At 43.8% G+C, this 23,335-nt stretch overlaps 1 protein-coding gene across 2 annotated transcripts; it reads left to right on the plus strand.

Moving 5' to 3' along the window:
• The first annotated feature begins 364 nt into the window (after nucleotides 1-364).
• Nucleotides 365-18,561, plus strand: LOC6529687 (tyrosine-protein kinase Drl). 2 transcript variants are annotated; one of them, XM_002090644.4, is made up of 4 exons: nucleotides 365-862; nucleotides 15,698-17,015; nucleotides 17,188-17,484; nucleotides 17,603-18,561. In XM_002090644.4, the coding sequence occupies exons 1-4, from the start codon at nucleotides 757-759 to the stop codon at nucleotides 17,712-17,714; spliced, it is 1,833 nt and encodes a 610-aa protein (XP_002090680.3). In that variant the 5' UTR covers nucleotides 365-756; the 3' UTR covers nucleotides 17,715-18,561. The 2 variants fall into 2 exon arrangements, with proteins under 2 accessions (XP_002090680.3, XP_039228020.1); XM_039372086.1 differs by lacking the exon at nucleotides 365-862 and adding an exon at nucleotides 15,384-15,513.
• Nucleotides 18,562-23,335: the final 4,774 nt, after the last annotated feature.

Below are 23,335 nucleotides of genomic sequence, written 5' to 3' on the forward strand. Positions count from 1 at the left end.
GGTAAAAATATATTAATATATGATATTCGTCGTTCTATTATCTAAATTTTAGATGACAAAGTTTAGTTTTTGTTTTAGTTTCAAGAAGGACACCAAAACGCACATGGCTGTGTTGGTATTTAGCCAATTGGATGTTCGACGAGGCGGCTTGCATCGAGCTCTTATATGCAACTCTTATACGAACATGTTCGGACGCTTTTCAAACGTTGCGCTCGAAAACGAGAAAAGAGAAATAGAGTCCACAGTCCTGTTTTTAGATTCCACCCGGTTCCACAGATTCCACAGAACAAATCCACACGGTCCACACACACAGTCCACTCCGCTCGGCGTGGAAGCCATTCGCTTCGTGGCAAAATGTTTGTTTATCCAGTTGACAGTTTGTGGAAAATCGTCACGGTGAACGCATCAAACGAGAATCGAACGCGGAAGAACGGCGAGAAAAGCGAGGAAAACGGGTGCAGAGACAGGACTGATTGGGAAATATGTGCGCCTGAGTTTCCCGGCCAGAAGGCAAAGTGCCAAATGCTCTGACAAATAATTCCTGTAATAATCAGCGAGATTGAAATCTACGCGACGCTCATAAAATTCAAATGCAGCGCAAAAAGTGAACAGCAGTGTAGCGGAAATTAAATTGTTTTAGCCAGTGCCAAAACGGAAATAGAAAATCGGAAGAACAAAGGCCTAACTACAGTTTAAACTCTAATATTTAAACTAATCGAATCGAATCGAATCCGGTGGATTAATCGAATCCGAAAGATGGCCCGCAACTTCCTCTCAATCGGATTACTTTTGACCCTGATCGCCAGCGGTCAGGCTCATCTAAACATTTTCCTCAACTTGCACGAGGTGCTGCGTCTAATCGGTAAGTAATCGGGCTGATTTTCACAACTTAAGTCGCCTTTTGGCTTTTCAATTAACTTGGCAATTATTTGCCACTTTGTGTGCGTCCGACTTTAAATCAAATTTGATTTATGCCAAGCCGGAATTTCCTTGTTTGGCTCCTGGGCAAACGAAATGCGACTTGCTGGGATTATTTACTCTTTTTACGTAAATAAAATATGCCTTTAATTGTTTCTGGCCTTGAAGCTATGAAGAAGCTTTTTCTCTCAATAAATTGGCCAGCTTCCTATGAAAACGTTCTATTTGTCGAGCATGTTTTCCGTATCTTTGATTTAATTGTTTGGTAGACTTGTCTCGAAAAATAGAAATGATCAAACAATTTGTTGTCCATATTTATATTTATTCATTAACGTTTAATTAAATTCGCTTGCGAAGTAGATTATTCCTTGTTTAACCGCTGCTCCGTTTTGTTCTTACAAATAATTTATAAATTTCTTTCATAATCAAGTTCAATTATATATATTGGACAAAAAGTACTTACTTTATATATTTACTCTCTTGTATTCAACACATGATCTTCGAGGTACTTGGATATTTTTTTAACATAAATGAATACTATTTTGAGCAGCTATACAAATTCGAGTGACTGATTTTTCGCCCTTATCAAATGAGATTTGTTTATATCCATGTAATAACCAGGTTTCCACTTGGGCAAGCTAATCGGCTTTGGGATATCTTGAGACCGATGTCCAAGTATCCGTAATCTACTTTTATATTTATGCTTCCCCATCTTCCCACCTCATTTTGTTCGACCCAAGCCATTCTCCACCAGAAAGAAACACACACAAATCCTGTCGAAGAGATTGCCAAGCTAATAAAAGTGGGGAAAATTGTTTTACAATGTGTCACAGGCCCAGACAAAGAATTTACAACCCAGTGAATATAAAAAATAAATCAGTAGCCCAGAGAAAAGGGTGAAGCGGCCCAAGTTGGGCCACATCCATGTGGAATCATAAAACGCATGCAAAGTGTTTGCTTGGGAGTGGCAAAGGGGTGGGCAGTGGGTTCTTGGGATCGGGAGCTTCAGATAGGGAAAAATTATCAAAAATTATGTTGTAAAATTTACAACACTCGCGTGTTTGTGCCCGTGGCTGATTGATGGGCGTCGTCAGGAGATCGGAGTTGGGCCACAGATTGCATCGCGTCACTTGTGAATAACTGGGTAAATATTTGAGCTGCAGTGCCGGGCTGCTAATCAGGCGCTAATCTAGCCGGTTATCACCGTCTGCCACTCGTCGTAATTCATGTTTGATTTGAGTTCTGGCCTCAGTGTCCTGGCTGCTCGACTACTCACTCACCTCGCTATCAGTTAAAAGCGCCAGCAGACAATCAATCAAAGGCGATACGGCAAGTGGGTGGGATAGAATATAGAATGGTATGGGATGGGTAGTATGTTATGAGATGGAATGGATGGCCAGTTGAGGCTTTCCACTTGACATGGCTCGGGGAAATTTATTAGTTGTGTCAGTCGAGTGTCAAACGAAATCAGCATTAAACCCATTAAGCGGTGGCCGCTATTCATTTTTCGCCCAACTCCTCCAATTGCACTTTCCCCGGAGGGTTTTTGGTTTTGGTTTTGGTTTTCGGGATTGGGTGGATGGCGATACCCTCTCCAATTATTCAGCGCTGACAGCGGGTTGCATGCCTGACCTACTTTCCGAACCTTCACTGTGTGTGCTTGCAACGCCCGGGTAGGTGTCACTCTATTTTATTTTATTTTACTTTATTTTTTTAGCGGTCGCTTCAAAAGCCTTTGTGTGAGTGCACATCAATTAAATTGTCAACCCAGCAGCAGCAGCAGAGTGAAGGAGAATCGCCCGAAGAAGAGCTCCATGCACTTCCATGCAGCTGCGGCATGGCATTCACTGTTCGTTAGGCTAACATCCATACCCATAGCATACATAACCCGCCATGCCATCCCATGGCCCACCCACTTTTCCATCCAGAAGTGCGCCCCAAATTGCTGTGCTCTATGCAAACCATGTCAGGTGTGGATCAGGCCTCGTGGTGGGGTCTTCTTGGTTCGGTGGCTCTGTGGCCCAGCTCGTTAGCGAAATGAGCGGATATGTAAAGTCGGTGCAGTTGATGGATTTTGCGGCTGCAATGAGTGACCAAAGGGGTTTGGGTGAAAGACAGCTCGAAAGTAGTCGGGTGTGGATAATCAGGGAAAACACGTTACTACTATTCCATCTTAGGATACTGATCTCCCATGCTTAGTGGCAGATAAGAGTCATAGCAAGAAAACCAATTAAATTCATATACCCAGGACCCTTCATAATTTTGCTCATAGCATCGACACTCTGGAAACTTTTCCCCCCACACTTGACTCAATGGGGCTTTTAACTTTGCCCAACTTTGTACCCCTGCCAGCTGTCTGAGCAGATCCTTTATCCACGTAACCCATGGACGTTGCCAGTCACGTTCTGGGTCTGTCTATCAACACTTGCTAATCTCAACCCCATCTCTCTAAATGGTTTGACACTTTCAACTGGCGCGGGCCGAAAGATTCATCATCTCGAAATGAACATCATTTGCCGGCGAACAATGGAGATTGTTGCCAACTCACGTTTGGCTAATAAAAGCAAGAGCATTTGCTCCGCCCAACAAAACATATTTCGGCAAGTAATGCGAACTCAATTAGGGCGCAGCAGCATCATCGCCATCATCTGCATCCCAGGGCTCAGAAGTTCGAGCGAAATCTCTGGCGTGCGTGGCCAAAAATATTTCACCCTCGGAATAATTAATGCTGCAGTTGGAACCGAAGGCATTAGATTTGCCAGAGCGTGCGGCATGTGTTGCCAACTTGCCCCGACAACACAAACAAGCGGCTGCCCCTGCCTCCTCCTCCTGCCACCTACCACCTGCCACCTGTCTCCTGTATACACCGAGACCAACACTTATGTAGTACAGAAAATACAAATACTCATTATATTTGTGATTTGAAATCACTCTGAAGTGGTAGATAGAGTGCTTTTAACACTCTTTTCCAACGTTTGGGATTTTTCCTCCGTGTACCGATCCATCCAGTTGCCACGTTGTTATGTCTGGCTTCATGCAGAGTTAAACGCGTAATTGGCAAATGAACAACGCGCACAGAAACAGAAGGCAGAATGTCGATGCAACAGTGACGACAACAACAGGACGACGACATCAGCTGCTGCAGCAACAGCAACAGCAACATCAATTGCTGCAGCATCAACAGCAACAGCAGCAACTTCTGTGCCAACAACACACACTTTTGCTCACTTTTCGCCAGTCGGGCGGAATTATGTGTTGTCACTCGATATTATATAAATCATATAGGGAAAATAAACTAAAAATATATTTAAATATAAAAAATAGTTGTTGAAAAATAGTACTTGCCTTAATGGAACTATAGGGTTCGGCCTACGATAGTCTTATAAATATCTTCTATTTTCTCTGCCATTCAAACATTTATACACAAATGTTAATTTCTATATTCATTTTTCTGCGTGCACTTCATTCCCTCACCCCCTCGCTTTTGGCAAGTCATTGTCCCTCTTCTGGCTTTCACTTCATCCCCGTGTATTGCATAATATTACGATGTAGCGTTAACAAAAAATCGGTTATGGTTACGTAATTAATACGCCACCACTTGCGCCTAATTAAATCACTAAATCATTGGCGGATGTTGTGTTCAGAAGCCATTGAGGGTGACAATTAACAAATTATCATAAGCAACTGGTTGTTCATCACGCATTCGCACCTGCATGTGCACAAATGTAGATTTGCCAGTCAAAATGTTAAAGTTTTCAACGAAAAAAGTCCAGCAAACATAAACTAAGAGCTTAAGGGAGTTTACAATAAATGGAAGCTTTAAATGTTTTATGGGGCCCGTGGAGTAATTTTCAGTTTAAATGTAATCGGATTCAACAAATAACCCTTTATAATCTTATATGCTTTATTGCAATTTACGATGCAAGCTTCATAATGTCGCCAATAGCCATAAACCTAATAAATTTATTTGATTTATTCCTCCATATTGCGTATTACTACTACGTACTATTTAGTTTCATTGCATATATAAAATTTAAGCTAACAGTCCTTATACAAAAATACATCCTAAGAGCATTGAAAATTATAAGGCTTAACAAGTTACTATTTCAAATTTGGTGATGAATAATACTTAATATATCCAAGTGCTCACTTTCCAGTCAATCTTTATAAGTTGTGGCAATCAACTGCGCCCAAAAAGACCAAAAAATAAAAAGCTACACCGAATTAAAATATCTATAATTGCTTCAAACCAGGCCATTTATCCGGCTTTCAATTAAAGTAAATTTATTTAAATTAAAATCATATTTCACATTCCAATTTAGCAACGCCACAAATTCCCCAAAGCGCTTTCACATATCAACTCGATTTTCACCCCCTCAGAGAAAAATTGAGTTTCCTCAGTCATATCTAAAGTGCTTCAATGCTCGGTCTGTCAGTCTGTCTGCGGAGTCCGGACTTGTTATCAAATTAATTTAATCAGTTTCAATTGTTTATGTTCTTTTGGACTTCTTGCTGGGGGATCTGTTTTCGGTTGCATTTTCTTTTTTCGGATTTTGCATGATTGGTGGTGGTCAGACACGAAATGGGAGAGTTTTTCGTTGCCGCCCATTTTCCCCCACACCCCCCCTTGAACGAAGAACAGAATGAGTTGCACAACTTCCAGTCGACTTGAGCGTTTTTCCCAATTTTCGGCTGGAGTTTATCATTTGGTTTTTATGATTTCTGTTTTTTCTTCCGGCAATTATCCGCCTAGACAAATTGTTGCGTCCATTATGCGGCGAATTTAATGGCTTGCTTCGATGGCAAACACATGTGGGTGGTGGAAAAACTTATGGGCTCTCACAGGAACGAGTTCCGATTGCGTGTGCGGATTAAATCAAAAGAAAGCCTCTTGTATTTATGCTAATCCTTGGGAAAATGCCAAAATCATCTTACCCGCGCACGGAAAGGTAATCAAATAACCTTTGGGCTTTCGGATGCGAAAATACTAGAGCTCGAGGGTAATTAAGCCGGAGTAAAATCACATTCCCACAATCATGATGGGTGATTAGCAGGGGGTTGTCCTCTCTCATCCTGCAAATGCATTGGCTGGGCTGCAAATAAAATGTCTAAATAAACAAAGGCCAATGCACGCGACCAAAGAGCAATTGTATCTAGTGGATACCTACGCATCCAACCCTCCAACCCTCCACCCCTGTAATCCGAAGTGAGAAAAGTCGCACACAACAATGTCAATGGCGAAGGAAGGAGGCGCATTGGAAAGGTAGAAAGAAACCTTCCCAGCAGCACAACGTCGCTACTTAATGGACCAGAAATGCGTCGTGCAAACAGCAGCCGCACCGGGAGCACCAGCTCCCCCAGAATCACAGAATCACAGCTCGGTGTCCCTGACCCTCGTCCTGGCGACCAACTGCGTATGCAAACAAACGGGCGCAGAGGGAGGACTTTCGCCCGGAAGCGAAATGCCGGCCAGGATGGCTCGCTCTGCCACTGCAAACTGAATGAAAAGCAGGCGGGCCCGGCACTTGAGCACGCCGTGGCTTCCATCCCCCCCTGCCTCGCAGCCAGCGTCTCAAAGCCAGTTCCAGCGGCTGGAACTACCCCTGGTGAGCAAGGGGTCCTACTCCCACCGCCATTCCACCCTGCCTGCAGCCCGCGTTGAGTGCTTTATTTGCAGCCGCTGGTGGCATGGGGTGGATGTGGATATGGATGTGGATGTGGATGTAGATGTGGCTGTGCCTGGCCAGGAGCCTTCGCCTGCAGGCAAACTGCAGGCTGACATTACCGATGATGACAGGGGCACAGTGGTGTGCCATCAAAAAAAAATTATAAAAAAAATTTATTTACCCATATTTAACTAGGATGCACGAATGTGTTTATGAAATGTCAAATACTTTGCTTATGCAAAATATTTTATTTCATATGGGATATGCAGAGGATGCTTTGTACTTTTCCCACCTTTCGCACCACTGTCATAATGCCCATATTTTTATTGCTGGCGAATTCCGGCGGGCGCCTCGTCGTCCTCCCTTTCCCGTCACTGCCCAGCACCCCAGGCCATTTTGACATGACTCTCGTAATGAGCCCGTAAATTATTTTTTATTATTTTGTATTTAATTTTTTCATTGCCCGCTTTTGTTCCTTGGCGCAACTCCTTTACGTTCAGGCGACCGACAGGAAGCGGGAAAAAATGCCGGCGCGTGTGTGGCATCCATTTGATATCAGAATTGATTGTGGGAATCGAATGTGGTGGTTCTGCCACCAAGGAGGGATGGAGGGGAAATGAACGGCCAATCGATACTCAACGGGATGGCGAGGCACAATTCGGCACTAAAGATGCCTAAATGAAGCATATTATGGGTTTGTCAGGGAGTCCATTAACAAAATGCTAATTACTTTCCGCACAATTATGTGCTTCGAGCTCCAAAAATCCATAAGCACATATTTACCCAATGCAGCTTATTGGAAAATTTCACACGCCCGCACAGCCCAAGCTTCCATGGATGCAGTAGCTCCAGCTTCCCACGCACAGGGAAAAGATAGCAAAAGTGGGGAACTCTCCCTCCCATCCCTTTATGAAAACACATCTGGCTGATTCCCTGTGTGTGAGTTCCGATAACATGGATGGCAATTAACCATTTTCTGGAGCTCTTAAGAGCGGAAAAGAGCGATATGCATGTGGGGGCTCGTAATGAGTTTCTTTTGGGGATAATCTGCAGATTGAACTAACAGCTGAGAGGGGTTCGTATTTATATTCCACTCTTCTAACTGAAAAACAATTTTATTACGAATTCTTAACTCAATCCGCAGATATTTGTAAATATATAAGATATTCGTTTCCTAGAAAAGTGGATCCATCGTATATAAACTGCTAATCATAGGAGTGAAAAATGTTTGAATATTAAACACTAAGGCTTTGAGTGCTGTTTAATTATGGAACTTTTAAACTGAATGGTGTATATATTATAAATTAATATTTCCATATAACTCCAGATGGAGCAATGGAGAATAAAACCATTTTATGCGCCGAGGGGAACACGTTTAACAAAAGTTTTGAAAGCAGCTTAAACTTCCGAACGTTTTTCTTCGGCATCGTAAAAACAAAACTTTTGTGCAGACCATAGTCGAGCTGAAACTAAGTCCCATAACTCTCACATAAACAAATTTCGAAAGTGCTGTGTGTTCGATTGCCCCAAATCTCTGTTTCATTCATTTGGATATTGGATATTTTGGATGCGCCCTGTCAGTTGGGGATGATGGATCTCAACACCCTTGGACATGGGCCAATCGACGCCCCTACAATTTCGCGCAAATCGAAATAAGCCCATCATTATTTCACTCTTCCATCTGGGTTATTTGATCAGCAGACATAGTCTGGCCTATATAATTTATGTCTGCAATTGACGACAGTGAAGAGTTCCCGCTTTATCAGCATCTGCGTTCGTAATTTTCCTGTCACGCCCGATGAAAACTGCACATGGCACGTGAAGATGCGGCGTGGAAAGGAGATGGCCACAGAATCCTGATTATGTTGCGGTTTATTTTAAGTTTAATTAGGCGATGAGCAGAGTATTTATAAAATTCATTTACTTAGAGGGTAGAACATGGGGCACTGCCAGGGGTTTCGCCTGATTCGCTCCACAGCGAATGCAATTCGCTCTGCGTTCTTCCGTGAATTAGTCGCGGTTATTATCATGTCTGTTCCCCCATCCGTCCATGATATGTGAGTGTTCCCAACTCGGGCTTGTTTTTGTTGGGTTCTCTTCGGTGTGGAGCGTGAAATGTCTGGCTGTTCGGGGGTGAGTGGCCATTGGCAACATAATCATTAACATATTTAAATGCGGCATAAGCCAGGGGTGCTACCAATGAATAAATAAGTGAATGAGTGTATTCAAATGTAAATCTATTAGATGCGCCCTGTAGAATGAGCTCTTCAATGGTGTCTCTTAAATAAAGAGCATTCAAAATTTCAGGCAATTAAGTGTCATCTAAACAATTTGCCAGCCAATATGATGAACTACATCATTGCTAGTAGGGCGGATTATATATTAAATAAAGTCGCTAAACACCTATCTACACCTCTTGTCCGCTTGCATTTTTCATGATCTTGTTTTCATAGTACGTCATCAGTATGCTTACCACTTTCCCACTCAAACAAACATTTATTTAACGTCCTACTAATTACTTAAAAACACCCGCATACAATTATCTCACCGCTAAGCTGTGTTAATTATACAGATCTTAACATATGGATGTATTTTTTCTGCTTTTCCCTTATCCACCCGACTTGATGAGTGAAACAAACCGCCAAACAGAGTAGAGAAAAACGGCAGTGGGAAAAGCGGAGAAAAGCTTCTGATTCAGCTTCGTGTGTGGTAAAGTTTACACTTTTGGTTGGATTTCCCGTTTTATTTTTCTCCCTTCTGCATCGTCACGTTTACAAGATGATAGAGCCTTAACCACTTTTCAACGGCGAACGAAAACAAACCAGAACCCAAATATATATGTATATGTGTATGTATTTGCCTGACCCAAAAAACACTCGAAACAAACAAAGCTGAAAAGTTTCTGAGGGGATCACACCAGCCACTTTTTTTGGTGGGGTTTTTGGGGAGGTGGCATGGGTGACAATGTCCACTTCAGTGGCAGCAACGCCTACGCCAATGCAACAATGCTAATCTGCTCTTCCTGCCGCATGTCGCCTGCCGCCTTCTGCTCTTTGTTCTCGTTTGTAGCCCGGGCAGCTGGTCCGCAACAAAAAGTCAATACTACTGGAGGTTCAAGAGCTCCTCACTCGGTCAGAGTCATAAATTACCGCATCCCTGGGGTGCTATTGAGAAATATGTGCGTTTCGCTCCCCGACGATCCGTCTCTGCCGTTCCCTCCACTGTTTGTTTGGGTCCTCAACGATGCCCCGAGGACGAGGAGGCTCCTCCGCCGTTGGCCAAAAACCCAACTGCCTTGTCAAAATTGTTCATAAATTTTTGGGCTTAAATTTCAGCACAGGAAGTTGCTGTTTACTTAGCACACACACACATTGCGTCTTTTTGTCTTTTGACTGCGGATTGGGCCAGGGGCCACCCGTGGCGACAGAGACTGGATGCATATCCAAATCCACAGCACACATTAGGAGCTGACCCGAGCAGACCCGGCCAGTAAACCGCAGGGCAACGTTTGGGGCTCCATCTTCCAGTCAGGTGGTGGATGTGTTGGAGGTGGTGCCACCTGTCCCTCCCCCAGAGAACCCAGTCCGAGCCCCAAAAAACCCCACCCATTGCCAATCCTAAGCAGCCCATTTGCTTGTCCCTGCCTCGTGGTGGTCGGTCCACCGCCCTCGCTTTATGACTTACCATAAATTTTATGACAGCGCCTAGACACCGATATACAGACGGATTCGGAGATCCCTCAGCCAGAGGTGATAAAAATTTCATTACGTCACGCAATGCAGCTCGAGCAAAAAGACTGCCAAAGCACACTGAGAGAAATTAAGAAAAAGGGCGTTGTGATACGATAACTTATTTTTTTAGTAATCCAGTAATCCTATAGTCAGTAATATTCTCCTACCACTTCAGCAGACATCATTTACCGAACGAAATAAACCCAAGTTAGAACTATGTTTTTCTCAGTGGATTCCCTGCGAAATTGATAAAAAACTTGGCACCAGTGGCAAGTTAATGGCAGAAATCGCAGTCGAGGGTGGAGCCCGGAGGCAGGACTGATGGATGTGGGATGGTCTTGCCACATCAACTGGATTCCCCGTTGTCTTTGCAGGTGTCGGTTGCTATCGCACGGATAATAATCACATTAACTTCTCCAGATAATCACATTAAATTTAAGAGCCCGCCCGTTAATGCTCCCTTTGATTTTTTATGAGTCAATAAGACTTCACTTCATTTCAGTTCACTTCACTTCACTCCCTATCACGCCTTTGATGGAGCCAACAGCCATCCACTAACCCAACATTTGTGGTTCTACTGTGCACCTGCCCAAGTGCTCTTCGAAGGACTTGGTCCTGAGTATCAGCCAAGTAGCTGGGGCATTAGATTAATTACCGATTAGTGGTGGAATAATTAAGCTGTTTAATTGCCTTGACCCAAATGGGCTGTAGTCAGGAAAGGACTTATAAGTGTGCTCTGCAAATCGTTTCTTAGAGCCTGAATGAAATAACTGGAAAATGTTGGGCGTCAGTTGTAGAGAAATTATAGTACAGTTTTTCAACATTAAATAAATGATGTTATATTAGTTTATTAAAAAAAATGCAATGCACCCTTTTTTAACTTTGTTTTTTGTCCTATAACGCAGTCTCGGTTTTATACAATTTTATTTATGGCGTTCAAGCATAAAATGCTCTAATTAGCTCTTACTTGAAGATAATTAAAAACACAGTTTAGACCATTTAAAGAACACAAGGCGATGCAATATCGTTTCGTAACTAGTTACGATCTTTGCTTCTTAACATTTTTAATTGAAGATCTAGACTCAAGTAACGAGGCTTCTTATGCCCAAGGCCAGGCAAACGCCATAAATGTAATGCGTTTCTATTATGGGCCTCGTCATAGAGATCCACCAACAGTTGGCAACATAATTTATGCACCACTGCCCGCCTTCTGCGCGGAATTTATGGTCTTGACCAGAGGAGAGCATCCATATCCATCGCACCAGGCCGCGTCGAGGTGATAATGTAAGGGAAAACACACGAGTGGGGCTCGGCTGGGGCCTGAGCTGCAGGCAGATGGAGCCATGGCTTAGGAAGAGATTCAGCATCGCGGTATAAGGAACAGTCCCAGTACCCAGCGGTATCAGACCAGAACCCCAAGATGAAAGACCAGAGACCAAAGACCAAGGCAAATAAATTGCAGCTGCTCGAGCGGGCGATGAAATACAAATAGAAATACTTGGCAGCTACTGGACGTTGGATGAAGTTGCCACAGAGTTGGCTGGTGGGAACAGGAGTGGAATCTGCCGGGGGCACACAGCGACTGTCAGTCGCAGTCACTCCACATGTCCTTTGGCTTGTTTGTCTTACACTCTGACGCTCCGTGGATCGCAGCCGGGCGAAGTAAAGTTGTTTGGCCAGACGAGACTTGGCCAAATGTCGGGCCAACGCAGTCGAGCACGAATCATGACCATTTGGGCATAAAAATTACCTTTCCTTGGCCGATTGTTCACTGCGAGAAAACAAAGTGAAATCGAGGCACATTGAGATATAACAGTTTATTCAGTAAACTCCCTTTATACTTATATACAATTTCAGAATATTTTATGTATCGACTATTATTTCATTACCATTTTTCAGTGTACTAAGTTCGTTTTTTTCCGACTTTTCTTGACCTTTTATGGTTAGCTTGAGCTCAGATTCCGGACCACTCGACCACTCGGCTCCGATTTAATCAGCCTCGCCGACTAACATATAATTTTGTGAATTGCAAGTTGCATGATAGGCACAACGGCCATGTAGTTATGCGGTTCCCAGGCCCAATAGGTACTCCCTTTCCTCCAAATGGAGGCCAGCAAATTGAATCTGCTTGGGTTGCGGTGTACTTGCCTCTGGCTCAGATAAATCCCTTGCTTTCTGCGCTCGTATGCAGATTGAAATGGCAGAGCCCATTAGATTTCGATTCAAGCCTTTTCCCTTCAAAGAAAACAGAGAGTTGGCCTGCGCTAATGACCCTAAATCAGCATCAGCTTCTAGGCCAATGCCCAAACGAATGTCATCATCGGCCGCGGGTCCCCCGAAAGATGGAGCATCCCCCAGATGGTAATAAAAATGTCGTCTGACTTTCGACGGGGGTGTCCCCCTTGCTTTTTGGTCCTTCTGTCTGGGTTTAATGCACAACATATTCATGTGTCAAAAGACAATTTCGGATTTATGGCCTGCGAAATCCCCAGCCAGAATCCCCAGCCAGAATACAGCGAATGACGCAATGTGGGCGAGCAACCAACAACGACAAAAAATATGTTAAGAAAGCATAAAATGATATCCAAACTACCCACTATGATCTGGTCTGGGTTTCAGTCTGGTCCTCGCTCGGAAATCTCGCTCATGTCTGTCTGCCTTGGGTTTGCATAAATTAGGATCTGGACGGGTTGCTGAAAGGAAAAGGAAGTTGGGGCGGGGGAAATATTCAGTTGGTAGCGCAAAAAATGGGATTTTTCTTTTTTTTTGTTCCACAATATCTCTGCATGTGTGTGGAAGAGTTTTCCCTTTTTGGTTGATGCGTTTGCTATGGCATTTTTAGGGTTGTAATTGAAATTAAATAGATGTCGTGCCATGAATTCAAATCGCCCTCGTTTGGCCTGCAAAATGTGGTTCTTAAAGATTTAGGGATGCGAAATCATTTTTGGGCTACCCACTGCCTAAATATGAAACTGGACCTTGATTGAAAACTTAAATTCTTGTCCAGAAGTGCGGAAATTCCCAGCTAGATAGTAAAGAATAGTTTCTACAAGGAACTGTTAACTGAAATGCATTCATCCTTTTTGCGTCAGCTCAGCAAAAATGGCTGTACTTAAACTCAACTCTTTCCCTCGCCCTTTTTCCCTTCTTTTTATCAACACCCAGCGAGAAAAGCAATTGCTTTTCCTCCCCTTCAGACATATTTCCTGCACTTGGTAACTATTTTCGCTCAGCTTGAAAAACTTTTACTTTTCTCCAAGCGCTGAATTTATGTGTCACTGGCACTGGAAGTGGAAGTTTTGGGGCGCCGTCTCCCACCACTTTCCCTTCGTCCTTTGCCCTGATTGATGTTGGCCAAATCGATTTTCCTTCGAGCCACCTGGCTTCCCAGCTTTCCCCGTGTCCCCAGCGTTCCCACATCCGCAGCATCGACTTCATTTGTTGGGCAATCAGCTCTAATTAGCACCAGACCAAGTTGAAATGCAAAACGCGTAGCGAGGGGAGTTCGAGGGGTTGTGGGCGATGGGTTGCTCAAAGTAAATTGCTATTACTTGCCTATAATTGTGTTAGAAGTCAAGCGATGCGGGGGTGGAAAAGTTTTACATCTGCGGAATTTTAATTGTAATTGTTTTCAAAGTTGAATGCTAGAATGGGCGACTGATAGGAATTGACGGCCAAATAAAGATTGTCTTTAAAGGGATCCGCAATTTCGGTAGTTGTCCTACTTGGGCTTACATAAATACGAGTATGTGTGCAGTGATAGTACAGATTAGTGGTAGTGGTGTAAAAAAGTAATTTTCGCGACTGTTTAAAATTGTGTTTATAAACCATTTAATGTGGTTTGAGTTCATAAAAAAAGGATTGCAGCGAGCTGCTTTTGGGCTCTTATCGTCGCATTTATATCCGCTCACATATCCACTTCTTTTTCTGTTTAATGAGCTGCACCTCACATGTCTCCGGCCCATTAACCCTTTGACCCCGCACCGCGGCGGCTCTGCAGTTATCACGAGCTCTCTATCTGGCTTAGCAGGGCTCATTATGCGACAGTTTCTCATATCTGCCCTTAGACCTCGAACTCCCTCCCCTCCTTGCCCCACCGCAACTGAACTCAGCTCAGTTCAGCTCAGCTCAGCTCAACTCAGAGGGCTTACTAATTACATTTTCAGAGTGCAAACGAAGCGTGCGAGCGGCGAAGAGGGGCTTGTCTGGGGGGGTTTGCCCCACTAATTAGTACGATATATATGTGTTTATAATGCGGACCGCTTTATGCGCTCCTCTAGTTCCCGGTGGCATGAATAGACCGAGGAATAAGTGGCATAAATTAAAATAAAATGTACAAGTATGAAATGTAACTGCGGCCGGGCCGCGACTGCGATAAAAATCTAAAATAAACACGCTGCAGCAGCAACATGCAACGCACACACACACACACACAGCAGCAGCGGCGACATCAGCATTAATTAAGCATGAACATTTAACCTGCCCACACGGCCACGCCCCCTCCATGCCACATCCGAAAGGGAGTCGCGTGTCTTGGCCAGGGCTCCGCCTTCCCTTTTTATAATTTGATTGATTTATTGTGTATCCCATGGAGGCGCCTCCTCACAGTTGCACAAGGAAGGGGCATCTCACGACGCACGGCTAATTTAATTAAAAATGCATTGTTGGACAGGAAACAGTTGCAGGTTGAACACACGACCTGTCAAAACTATCCGATCAATTTGCCGATAAGGATAAGTGGAGGGTGATGCAGGAACAGGTGCCAGCCGGAGTTCCTAAATAGGTCTCACTTTGGCTGAAAATGTTGGTTTTTCTTCCGGACTCGAGGGCTGTATGTTCGTCCATCATCCCGTCGTTGTTAGCCAACTTATTTGTTGACTGTCCGTAATAAAAAGGGTCCGCAAGCGGGCACAGCAAAAAATAACAATCACTTAAGCAGCGCAGCATGCCATTTAACTCCTTCAATATGTCACTAAAGTGTCTGGGACGACAGATATTTTCCCAGTTCCGATCCAGACCGAGGAAAATCAATTTTCCACGCCTCCGATGAGCAGAAGAAAACTGTTATCCCTTGTGATTGATTATGCAGTCGGGTCGAGTGACTGAGCGAAAAGTTTTTCTTCAATTCACTGGCCCACAAAAGTATATCATTAATTTCGATCCGACTGGGCGGGATTATCGCTGGCGTGTGGGCTTAGGTGATGTGCAACAAGCATGCACATGAAATAAAATCGCAGTACTGAATACTCCATTAAATGAGTATGCTTACGTCCCAAATCATTATTTTATTCAATGTGCTAATTCTAGGTTGATTGATACATTTCTAAGATACGTTTTTGCAAGTGTACTAAATGTGCTTACCCTTTTTTCATCCATTTGCAGGAGTCTCGGCGGAGCTTTACTACGTGCGGGAGGGAGCCATTAACGACTACGCCTTGAACTTCGCCGTGCCCGTGCCGGCGAACATTAGTGACGTGACCTTCACGTGGCAGTCCCTGGTGGACCATCCACTGCCATACAGTATTAACATCGCCACATCGGACACGGAAGTGCTGCCGCGGCCCATTCTGAACATATCCCGGATCGGAGATGTGCCCATGGAACCGCAGACATGGGGCATTGCGCTCAAGTGCTCGGGCACCAGGAATGCCGAGGTTACGGTCACCATCAATGTGGAGGTGATCCTGGATCGGGCGACCAACAACAATACGAATCTAATCTTTAAGAGGAAGAAAATATGTTTGAGGGAGGAGCAGGATAGTGCGCACGAGGAGTACGACGACGATGACTTGGACCTGTTGCAAACTGCGCGCAAGGGACATGGCGGAGATATTCACTATGTGGATCGCAACGATGCGCATGTGGTCGCCAATGGCCACCAGGCGCCGGAGAAGCAGCGCCCTGTGGTCACGGAGTCGCCTGTGGGTCGTGGAAACTCGGGCGGATCAAAGCGGGACTTTGACCCGATGTTGAGGGAGAACCTGGTGCCCCCGGCCAGTGGCCTGGTTACACTAATTGTGGGTGGCATCCTGGCCCTGGTGCTCGTTTCCACCCTCATCCTGATAGCCTACTGTGCCAAGGGTCCCTCCAAGCGACATCCCTCGAACGGAGTGCATCTCATTAAGACCTCCAGCTTCCAGAGACTGCCCACCATATCGTCGACTGCCCACAACTCGATCTACGTATGCCCATCGACCATCACTCCCACATATGCCACACTGACGCGGCCCTTTCGCGAATATGAGCATGAGCCTGAGGAGTTCAACCGCCGTCTCCAAGAGCTGACAGTCCAAAAGTGCCGCGTCCGGCTCTCCTGCCTCGTCCAGGAGGGAAGCTTTGGGCGAATCTATCGCGGCACTTATAACGACTGCCAGGAGGTATTGGTCAAGACTGTCGCTCAGCACGCCAGCCAGTTGCAAGTGAATCTCCTGCTCCAGGAGTCCATGATGCTGTACGAGGCCTCTCATCCAAATGTCCTCTCCGTTCTGGGCATCTCCATCGAGGACTATGCCACGCCCTTTGTGCTCTACGCCGCCACCGGGAGTGTGAGGAATCTGAAGAGCTTCCTGCAGGATCCGTCGTACGCCAGGAGCGTCACCACCATTCAGACGGTGCTTATGGGCTCGCAACTGGCCATGGCCATGGAGCATCTGCACAACCACGGCGTCATCCACAAGGACATTGCGGCCAGGAACTGTGTGTAAGTATTCCCCTGCAATGCGGCTGCGAATAAGTTTTAAGGGTGGATGTTAAGGGGAATTACTAACTGGCTTATTATGCTAATAATTTGGGCTTACGAAGCTAAGAAAACATTTGAAATCTCTTTATAACAATATTAATTATATTTAATTTGCCTTCCTTTTTTCCCCCAGTATTGATGATCAGCTGCGTGTAAAGCTCACTGATAGTGCTTTGAGTCGCGATCTCTTCCCGGGTGACTACAATTCCCTGGGCGATGGCGAGTACCGACCCATTAAGTGGCTGTCCTTGGAGGCCCTGCAAAAGTCTCATTATAACGAGGGAAGTGATGTGTGGTCCTTCGGCGTCCTTATGTGGGAAATGTGCACTCTGGGTAAACTGCCCTACGCCGAGATCGATCCCTATGAGATGGAGCACTATCTCAAGGACGGATACAGACTGGCCCAGCCTTTCAACTGTCCTGATGAGCTGTAAGTATTTTCTCCTGTCCACTTATATATATTATATTGATTAGCTCTTATGAATAAAGTTGTTCGTTTGACTTGTTATGATACTAACGCAATCTTTTGCAATCTTTGCCACTTTCAGCTTCACCATTATGGCTTATTGCTGGGCCTCCATGCCAACTGAGCGACCTTCGTTCAGCCAGCTACAGATCTGCCTATCGGAGTTCCATACCCAGATTACCAGATATGTTTAACCAGCGGTGCTAAAGCATGCCAAGACCTGTAAATATAACAAGAGGCGACGTCGCAAGATTTTCCAGCAGACCACGTCGTCCACTTTGTTCCCAAAGACATATTAAATGGTAGCGCCTAAATACTGGGACTGTAGAAGCTCCCCAGACATAAATGTACGAACGACTTATGAGAAGATGTGGATTAGATGGGACAAGGTAAAGCGGCCTGGGAACTTCTATCCACATGGCTCCTAGTTATATATTTAGTTAGTAAGGACATGTGACATTTCAATGCAAGAATTAGGATTATCTGGAAAACATAAATACCCTGTTAAGAAACACACACGATCTCTGGAAAAGAAGAGCCCAGTAAAATTCATCCTAAGAGACCCCTTGAAAACTCCACAATGAATTTAAATAAATAGCAAATATTGATATACGAATCGTAGCTAAAACAGATCCATTAAATCAGAAGAACACAAAAAACCAGTGCTAGGATAGGTCCCAACAATTATGTCGTAGTTTAACAGAGAGCGTTGCAAGTTTGCCATTATAGTGGGATACCAATACGATACCGATACATATATCTATGTACATGTATTCAAGTGTGTGTTTATGTCTAAGAACCGTAGTGCTAGTAAGAACTCGAAATATTTATCTAATGTTAGTGCACAGCCGACCCAATACCCTTAACCCTAAGTTACCCTAAGTTACCGCCCCTTGTAGTGCAGTCTCGAGTTGTAAGTTTTTGTGTAATATACTTAAGCAGTTTGCATTAGTTCTTAAGTTACTCTTATGGTTTTCTATGGCAGAGACACAAAAGAAAACGATTTCAATAAACGTCCGTGCATAATATTTAAAAACAAAACCAAATGCTGGCTCTTTTCTGAAGTGGGCACAGGGGAAATGGAACGAGCCATGCTCTGTGGTAAGTAAGGCATTCTCATTGAGCCGGGCCACGCCCGTCACTTAGCCTAAAACAACGCACTCTAAGAGCAATGTGTTGTTTGGTTACCACCTACACCAAACCCCATTCTCCATTCCCCAAACCCCCTAGGAACCCATCCCCATCCCGCAGCCGAACCAATCTCTTTGCAGCACAAAAGCATGTAATGCCAACTGCCTATTTGAGAGTAGGCAATGTTTCCTACCTCTCACTACAGGTGTCGCTCGATAATGGCAACTGTCTCGCGCATACGAAACATTTATAACTGATCTAACATGCATATCATTCATTTACCTATTTATATAGCACTTTTATTACTGGAATGCTGAACAATGCCTCTCATCTCTTTGTGATTTATTTGTTTGGTTTCTTGAATTAATGATCAAAAAAGTAACGGATGTATTGTATGTATTAGCTATTAGTTGTCCTAAAAGTTTTCCTTAGGGAACTGTACTGTACTGGCACAGGTAAGGTCCTTTCCCGCACACCTGCACGTGAATTGTAGACGGGCGAGCGGAAGGACCAGGTACCAGGTCATGGCATGCCTTTTGATTGCCATGCTGACACTACTTAGTTTTTGGCACGTCATGCTGGGGACATGATGTTGGCAGCGCTCTTTTTAATATGCCCGTCACACCATCAACGAGGGAAGACTAGTTTCAGTCCGCCTCCTCTTGGATTCTCCTCCTTGGGTCCTTTAGAGCCGCTCCGAGTGGGCTGCTCGTTGGCACGTGCCCCAAGCTGGGGCATTTGGCTAAAGCCACCACGCAAATCGAAAGCTAATAAGTACGCGACCATCAAGGACTCGCGTCTTCCAGGAAAGTAGCTTATACTGAGTCACAAATCTCCTGCTTTATGCATAAATTTAGTTCATTTTAAAAAGTGCACTTATTCGTTCTGGTTCTCGTACAGAACGACCATAATCTTTGAATCATTTATAGCCCCAAAGCTTTTAAAAAAGCAATTTAACTTCCTTAACCAATTCAATAGTAACAAAATTGTGAAGCCCAAATAAATCTTCTTTATAAATACAATATAAATACTTAAATGCGCAACTGTAAACTCAAGCACCTAGTAATATCAAAAAATATCACAAAAAATACTTTGTGGCCAATCTGCAACGCAGAAAAAACCAATCCCACAAAAAACTTTTGACTAACTCTTAAAAGTTCAAAACTTCAAAGTGATATCGATGAAAGAGCAGCGAACTCGTGACTCGAGTGACACCGATGAAAAAGCGCATCCCTTTGACTTTTCGAACAAATTGCCAGCAGTCAGTTAATATCCATAAAAATCGCCTTGCGGTCTAAAAAGATTTATGGAGTCAAAAGGAACCCAATCAAAGGGCCCAAAATCGGTGAATCGAACTCGAATAGTTGCGTTTCAATCAAATTAAACTACGGAATACCGGGCGGCGTACAAAGGATATTAAGTTATTAAAAGCGCAGAAAAGGTGAGCTAGTCCGTCCAAAACAAATGGAAATCACATTGGTACGTCAAAAGCTAGCAGTGAAACCGAAGTCGAAAAATGGGCGGAAAATGAAAACCATCGCAAAAAAAGTGAGTGAGGAAAAAAAACTGCAAATTGAAAAACAAAAGCCAACTGGAACTTTGTTTTCGGTCAACACTCTAAGCCAAAAATCAACAAATATAAAAAATTTGGTGGCACGTGAGGCAGCATTTCAATTTTTTAGCCTGCTGGAAAAGTTTTCTGCATCGGCAATGGGGAAACCCCCGCCCAATGCCATAAAACACCAGCAGCCGGTGAGCGGAAAAAGCGGAAAAGTGGAAATGCGGGGAAAACAAGAGTGAGTGAGAGTGTGGCGACATTTCGGTCGTCAGTCAGCGAGAGTGGCGTCCGTTGGGTGCCATTTGGGATGCCATCGGCCATGCCCCATCCAGCGTCCGTCGTCCTTCCACATGATCCCCATGTTCCCAGTTGCTTACTGTTCTCCACTCCCTGCGGCTACCTGACGTCTGAACTTTTCGCTGGATGGGCTGGCGTGGGTTGATGAGTAGTTGCCAGTGCTGACGGCTTTGATTGGCCCACCTCTATACAGTTAAACAATTTGAGATGAAAAAAAGAAGTCTAAAATATAAAAAATAAATAACGAAGTATTTAATATTGATACTTACCAATTATTACAAATTATACAGAACCGTAAAGGCTTACAAACAGAGTTGTTCGTGTACTAACTATTACTATTACTATTTTAAAATTTGAATTATTTAGAATTATTTAGAATTTGTACCACTAAGATTTGATCTATGCAGGATGTAAAGTATCGATTAGTTGCAATAAACATCATTTACAACTAGAATCTATTGAATCGTTCCTTTGATAAACTAGATAATTTCTATGCAAATTTAAATGTATATTATCGTGTACTAATTAATCTTGATATCATACAATACAACTATACAACCTTTCTTTTCCTTGACATCTAAGAGTATTTAGCCTAAAAAAAAGCTAAAATTGGCTTGACCCACCGGTATGGAGTAGCCATCAGTTCTGGTGATGGCTTGGCCAACTGCATCCCAACTTTGCCAAAGTCGGTCGGGGCCTGGAATGTCCTCAAAAAAATTGATTACTTTGTCGAGAGCGCGACGCGGTCCAGTTTGGTTCAGTGCGGTTGGGTTGGCATGTTCAAGCTGTTGATTATGGCCACGGGGCATTAGCTGAAAAATAAATATTTACCTTTGAAATTATGAGGCAAAGTTTGCCAGCTTCTGGTACGAATCCTATGATTGTTGCATCAGCTCGGCTCTCTTCAAAAAGTTTTTTTTCGATTGCAAAACTAATTAAAAAGTTGATGAAGTTCGTCGCTTGGAATTACTTTTAAAGATTTAATACAACATGAGCAGAGGGAGTGCTGAGAATGAAAGGGTTTTTGAAAGAGTTAGGGTTAATTTCTTCTGCGGTTGTCACGGGCAATAAGTGAAGGAAAGGGACTATGATGCGAATGCGATGTAAATGTGAACTATAAAACTTATAGGTATATATATTCAGTATTAATCAGATTAAACTTTGTTATTAAGTTTTTGCGACAAACACTCACTAGTTTAATTATTTATTGTTACATGCCACAACCATAACATAAGTCCCACTTTTCTAGTGATACCTAGAGCATTTGCGTGTTTTAAAGGGATTTTATATGTACATGAGTATCCACTAGGGTTAAAGAATGGCTATAGTCAGTTTGTATGTTTTAAGCTGGAGAGCTGCGCGCTGCTTAAGCCACTTTCTCCACTCGACCCTAACCGATTTTCCCGCCCGCTGAGAAAATGCCAAATGCAAAAATTGTTTTTCAATTTCTTTTATTTTCTTTTTTATCCAATACACGCAGCGGAACGAAGCAGCGAGCGAACAGAACAGACCAGAACAGAACAGAACAGAGAACAACATTAGCATACAACTTTTCTTATTATTTTTTATGTGAAAAATTCTCCAAATTGCCGCCGTCGCTGGGAAATGGGAAAGGAGTTTCGGGAAAGCTGAGCGCGAGTGAGGGGCAGCACCGTCAGCAACAAAACTGCAAACGGCCAAGGAAGCGGAAACGGAAAGCATACAACGCCAGACAAACGCCAAAGGAAAATTTCGTTTGCTCGGTGGTGTAACGAAGGGCTGTATCTCAGTACTCATGCATACTATATATGTATCTTCCGAGTATTTGCATCTGTATCTGTGGCTCTATCTCTGGCTGTATCTGTATCTGTATCCTCAGCTGTAGTCGTGTCGATGAGTCAAATCCAATGGTTGAAAAGTGAAAACCATCGCGAGTTGGCTTAAAATACATAATAATGACGTGGAAGGAAATGATTTTCATTTGCCAGCTATCGCCTGATTGGAGTTACGGTTAGCCAACTTCAGCTGCACTCAGAAAAAATAAATGATCAAAAAACACAATAAACGCAGGTAAACTGATAAAGTTATGGTATCTCTTTTATGAACTATGTATTGTGTATTTTCCTAAAATTCGGTGTTACCATTTCTTTCTTCCTCTGATATTTAGAACTATTAGCCTTATTTTTATTGTGTAGCCCTCAACTCCAGCTACCGCTTCATTTGTCGCAAAGTTTTATTGAATTACTCGGGCGTGCCTCCAGTCACAGACTGTCTATCTTTTCGAGTGGTTGGAGGATTTTCACGGAAGCGAACTGTGTAGGAAGTTCGCCTTCCTTTTGATTATAACGCCTTTGAATATTCATTAAAAACTTTTTTCCACTTTTTGCCAACGTTGTCAATCGATTAGCCTTTCTGCCTTCCCTTTTCGACCGAAAAAGGCGACACCACCTGCATTAATTTATCATTTTGCAGCGCCACTTTTCGTCGCTTGGCGCCTTTGACTTTGCCTTTGACTTTCTGCCAATTGTCATTATTCATCGCAAACTGTTTTCGAGCATCCACCTTGCCTCGTCCACATCCACCATCACCTCCACCTCCATTTCCCATTTCAACATGGCCACTGTGAGTACCGTGAGTTTCCCTTTAGCAAGTTGCAAGTTGGCCGAAAATTTCCCACATATGCCGGACGCCGTGTGATTAATTGTCGCAAGTATGGCAGGCTGCCTATGTACGATTCCCGGCGAGAATCAACTCGGTGGGTTATTGCTGGTTATTTGTGTTGACGCTAAATTCTGCAGTCAGGGGCAATAAAACACAGGCTGAACTTGCGATTGGAGGGAACTGGGAATT

This window comes from Drosophila yakuba, chromosome 2R (genome assembly GCF_016746365.2).
Source record: "Drosophila yakuba strain Tai18E2 chromosome 2R, Prin_Dyak_Tai18E2_2.1, whole genome shotgun sequence".
Classification (NCBI taxonomy): domain Eukaryota; kingdom Metazoa; phylum Arthropoda; class Insecta; order Diptera; family Drosophilidae; genus Drosophila; species Drosophila yakuba.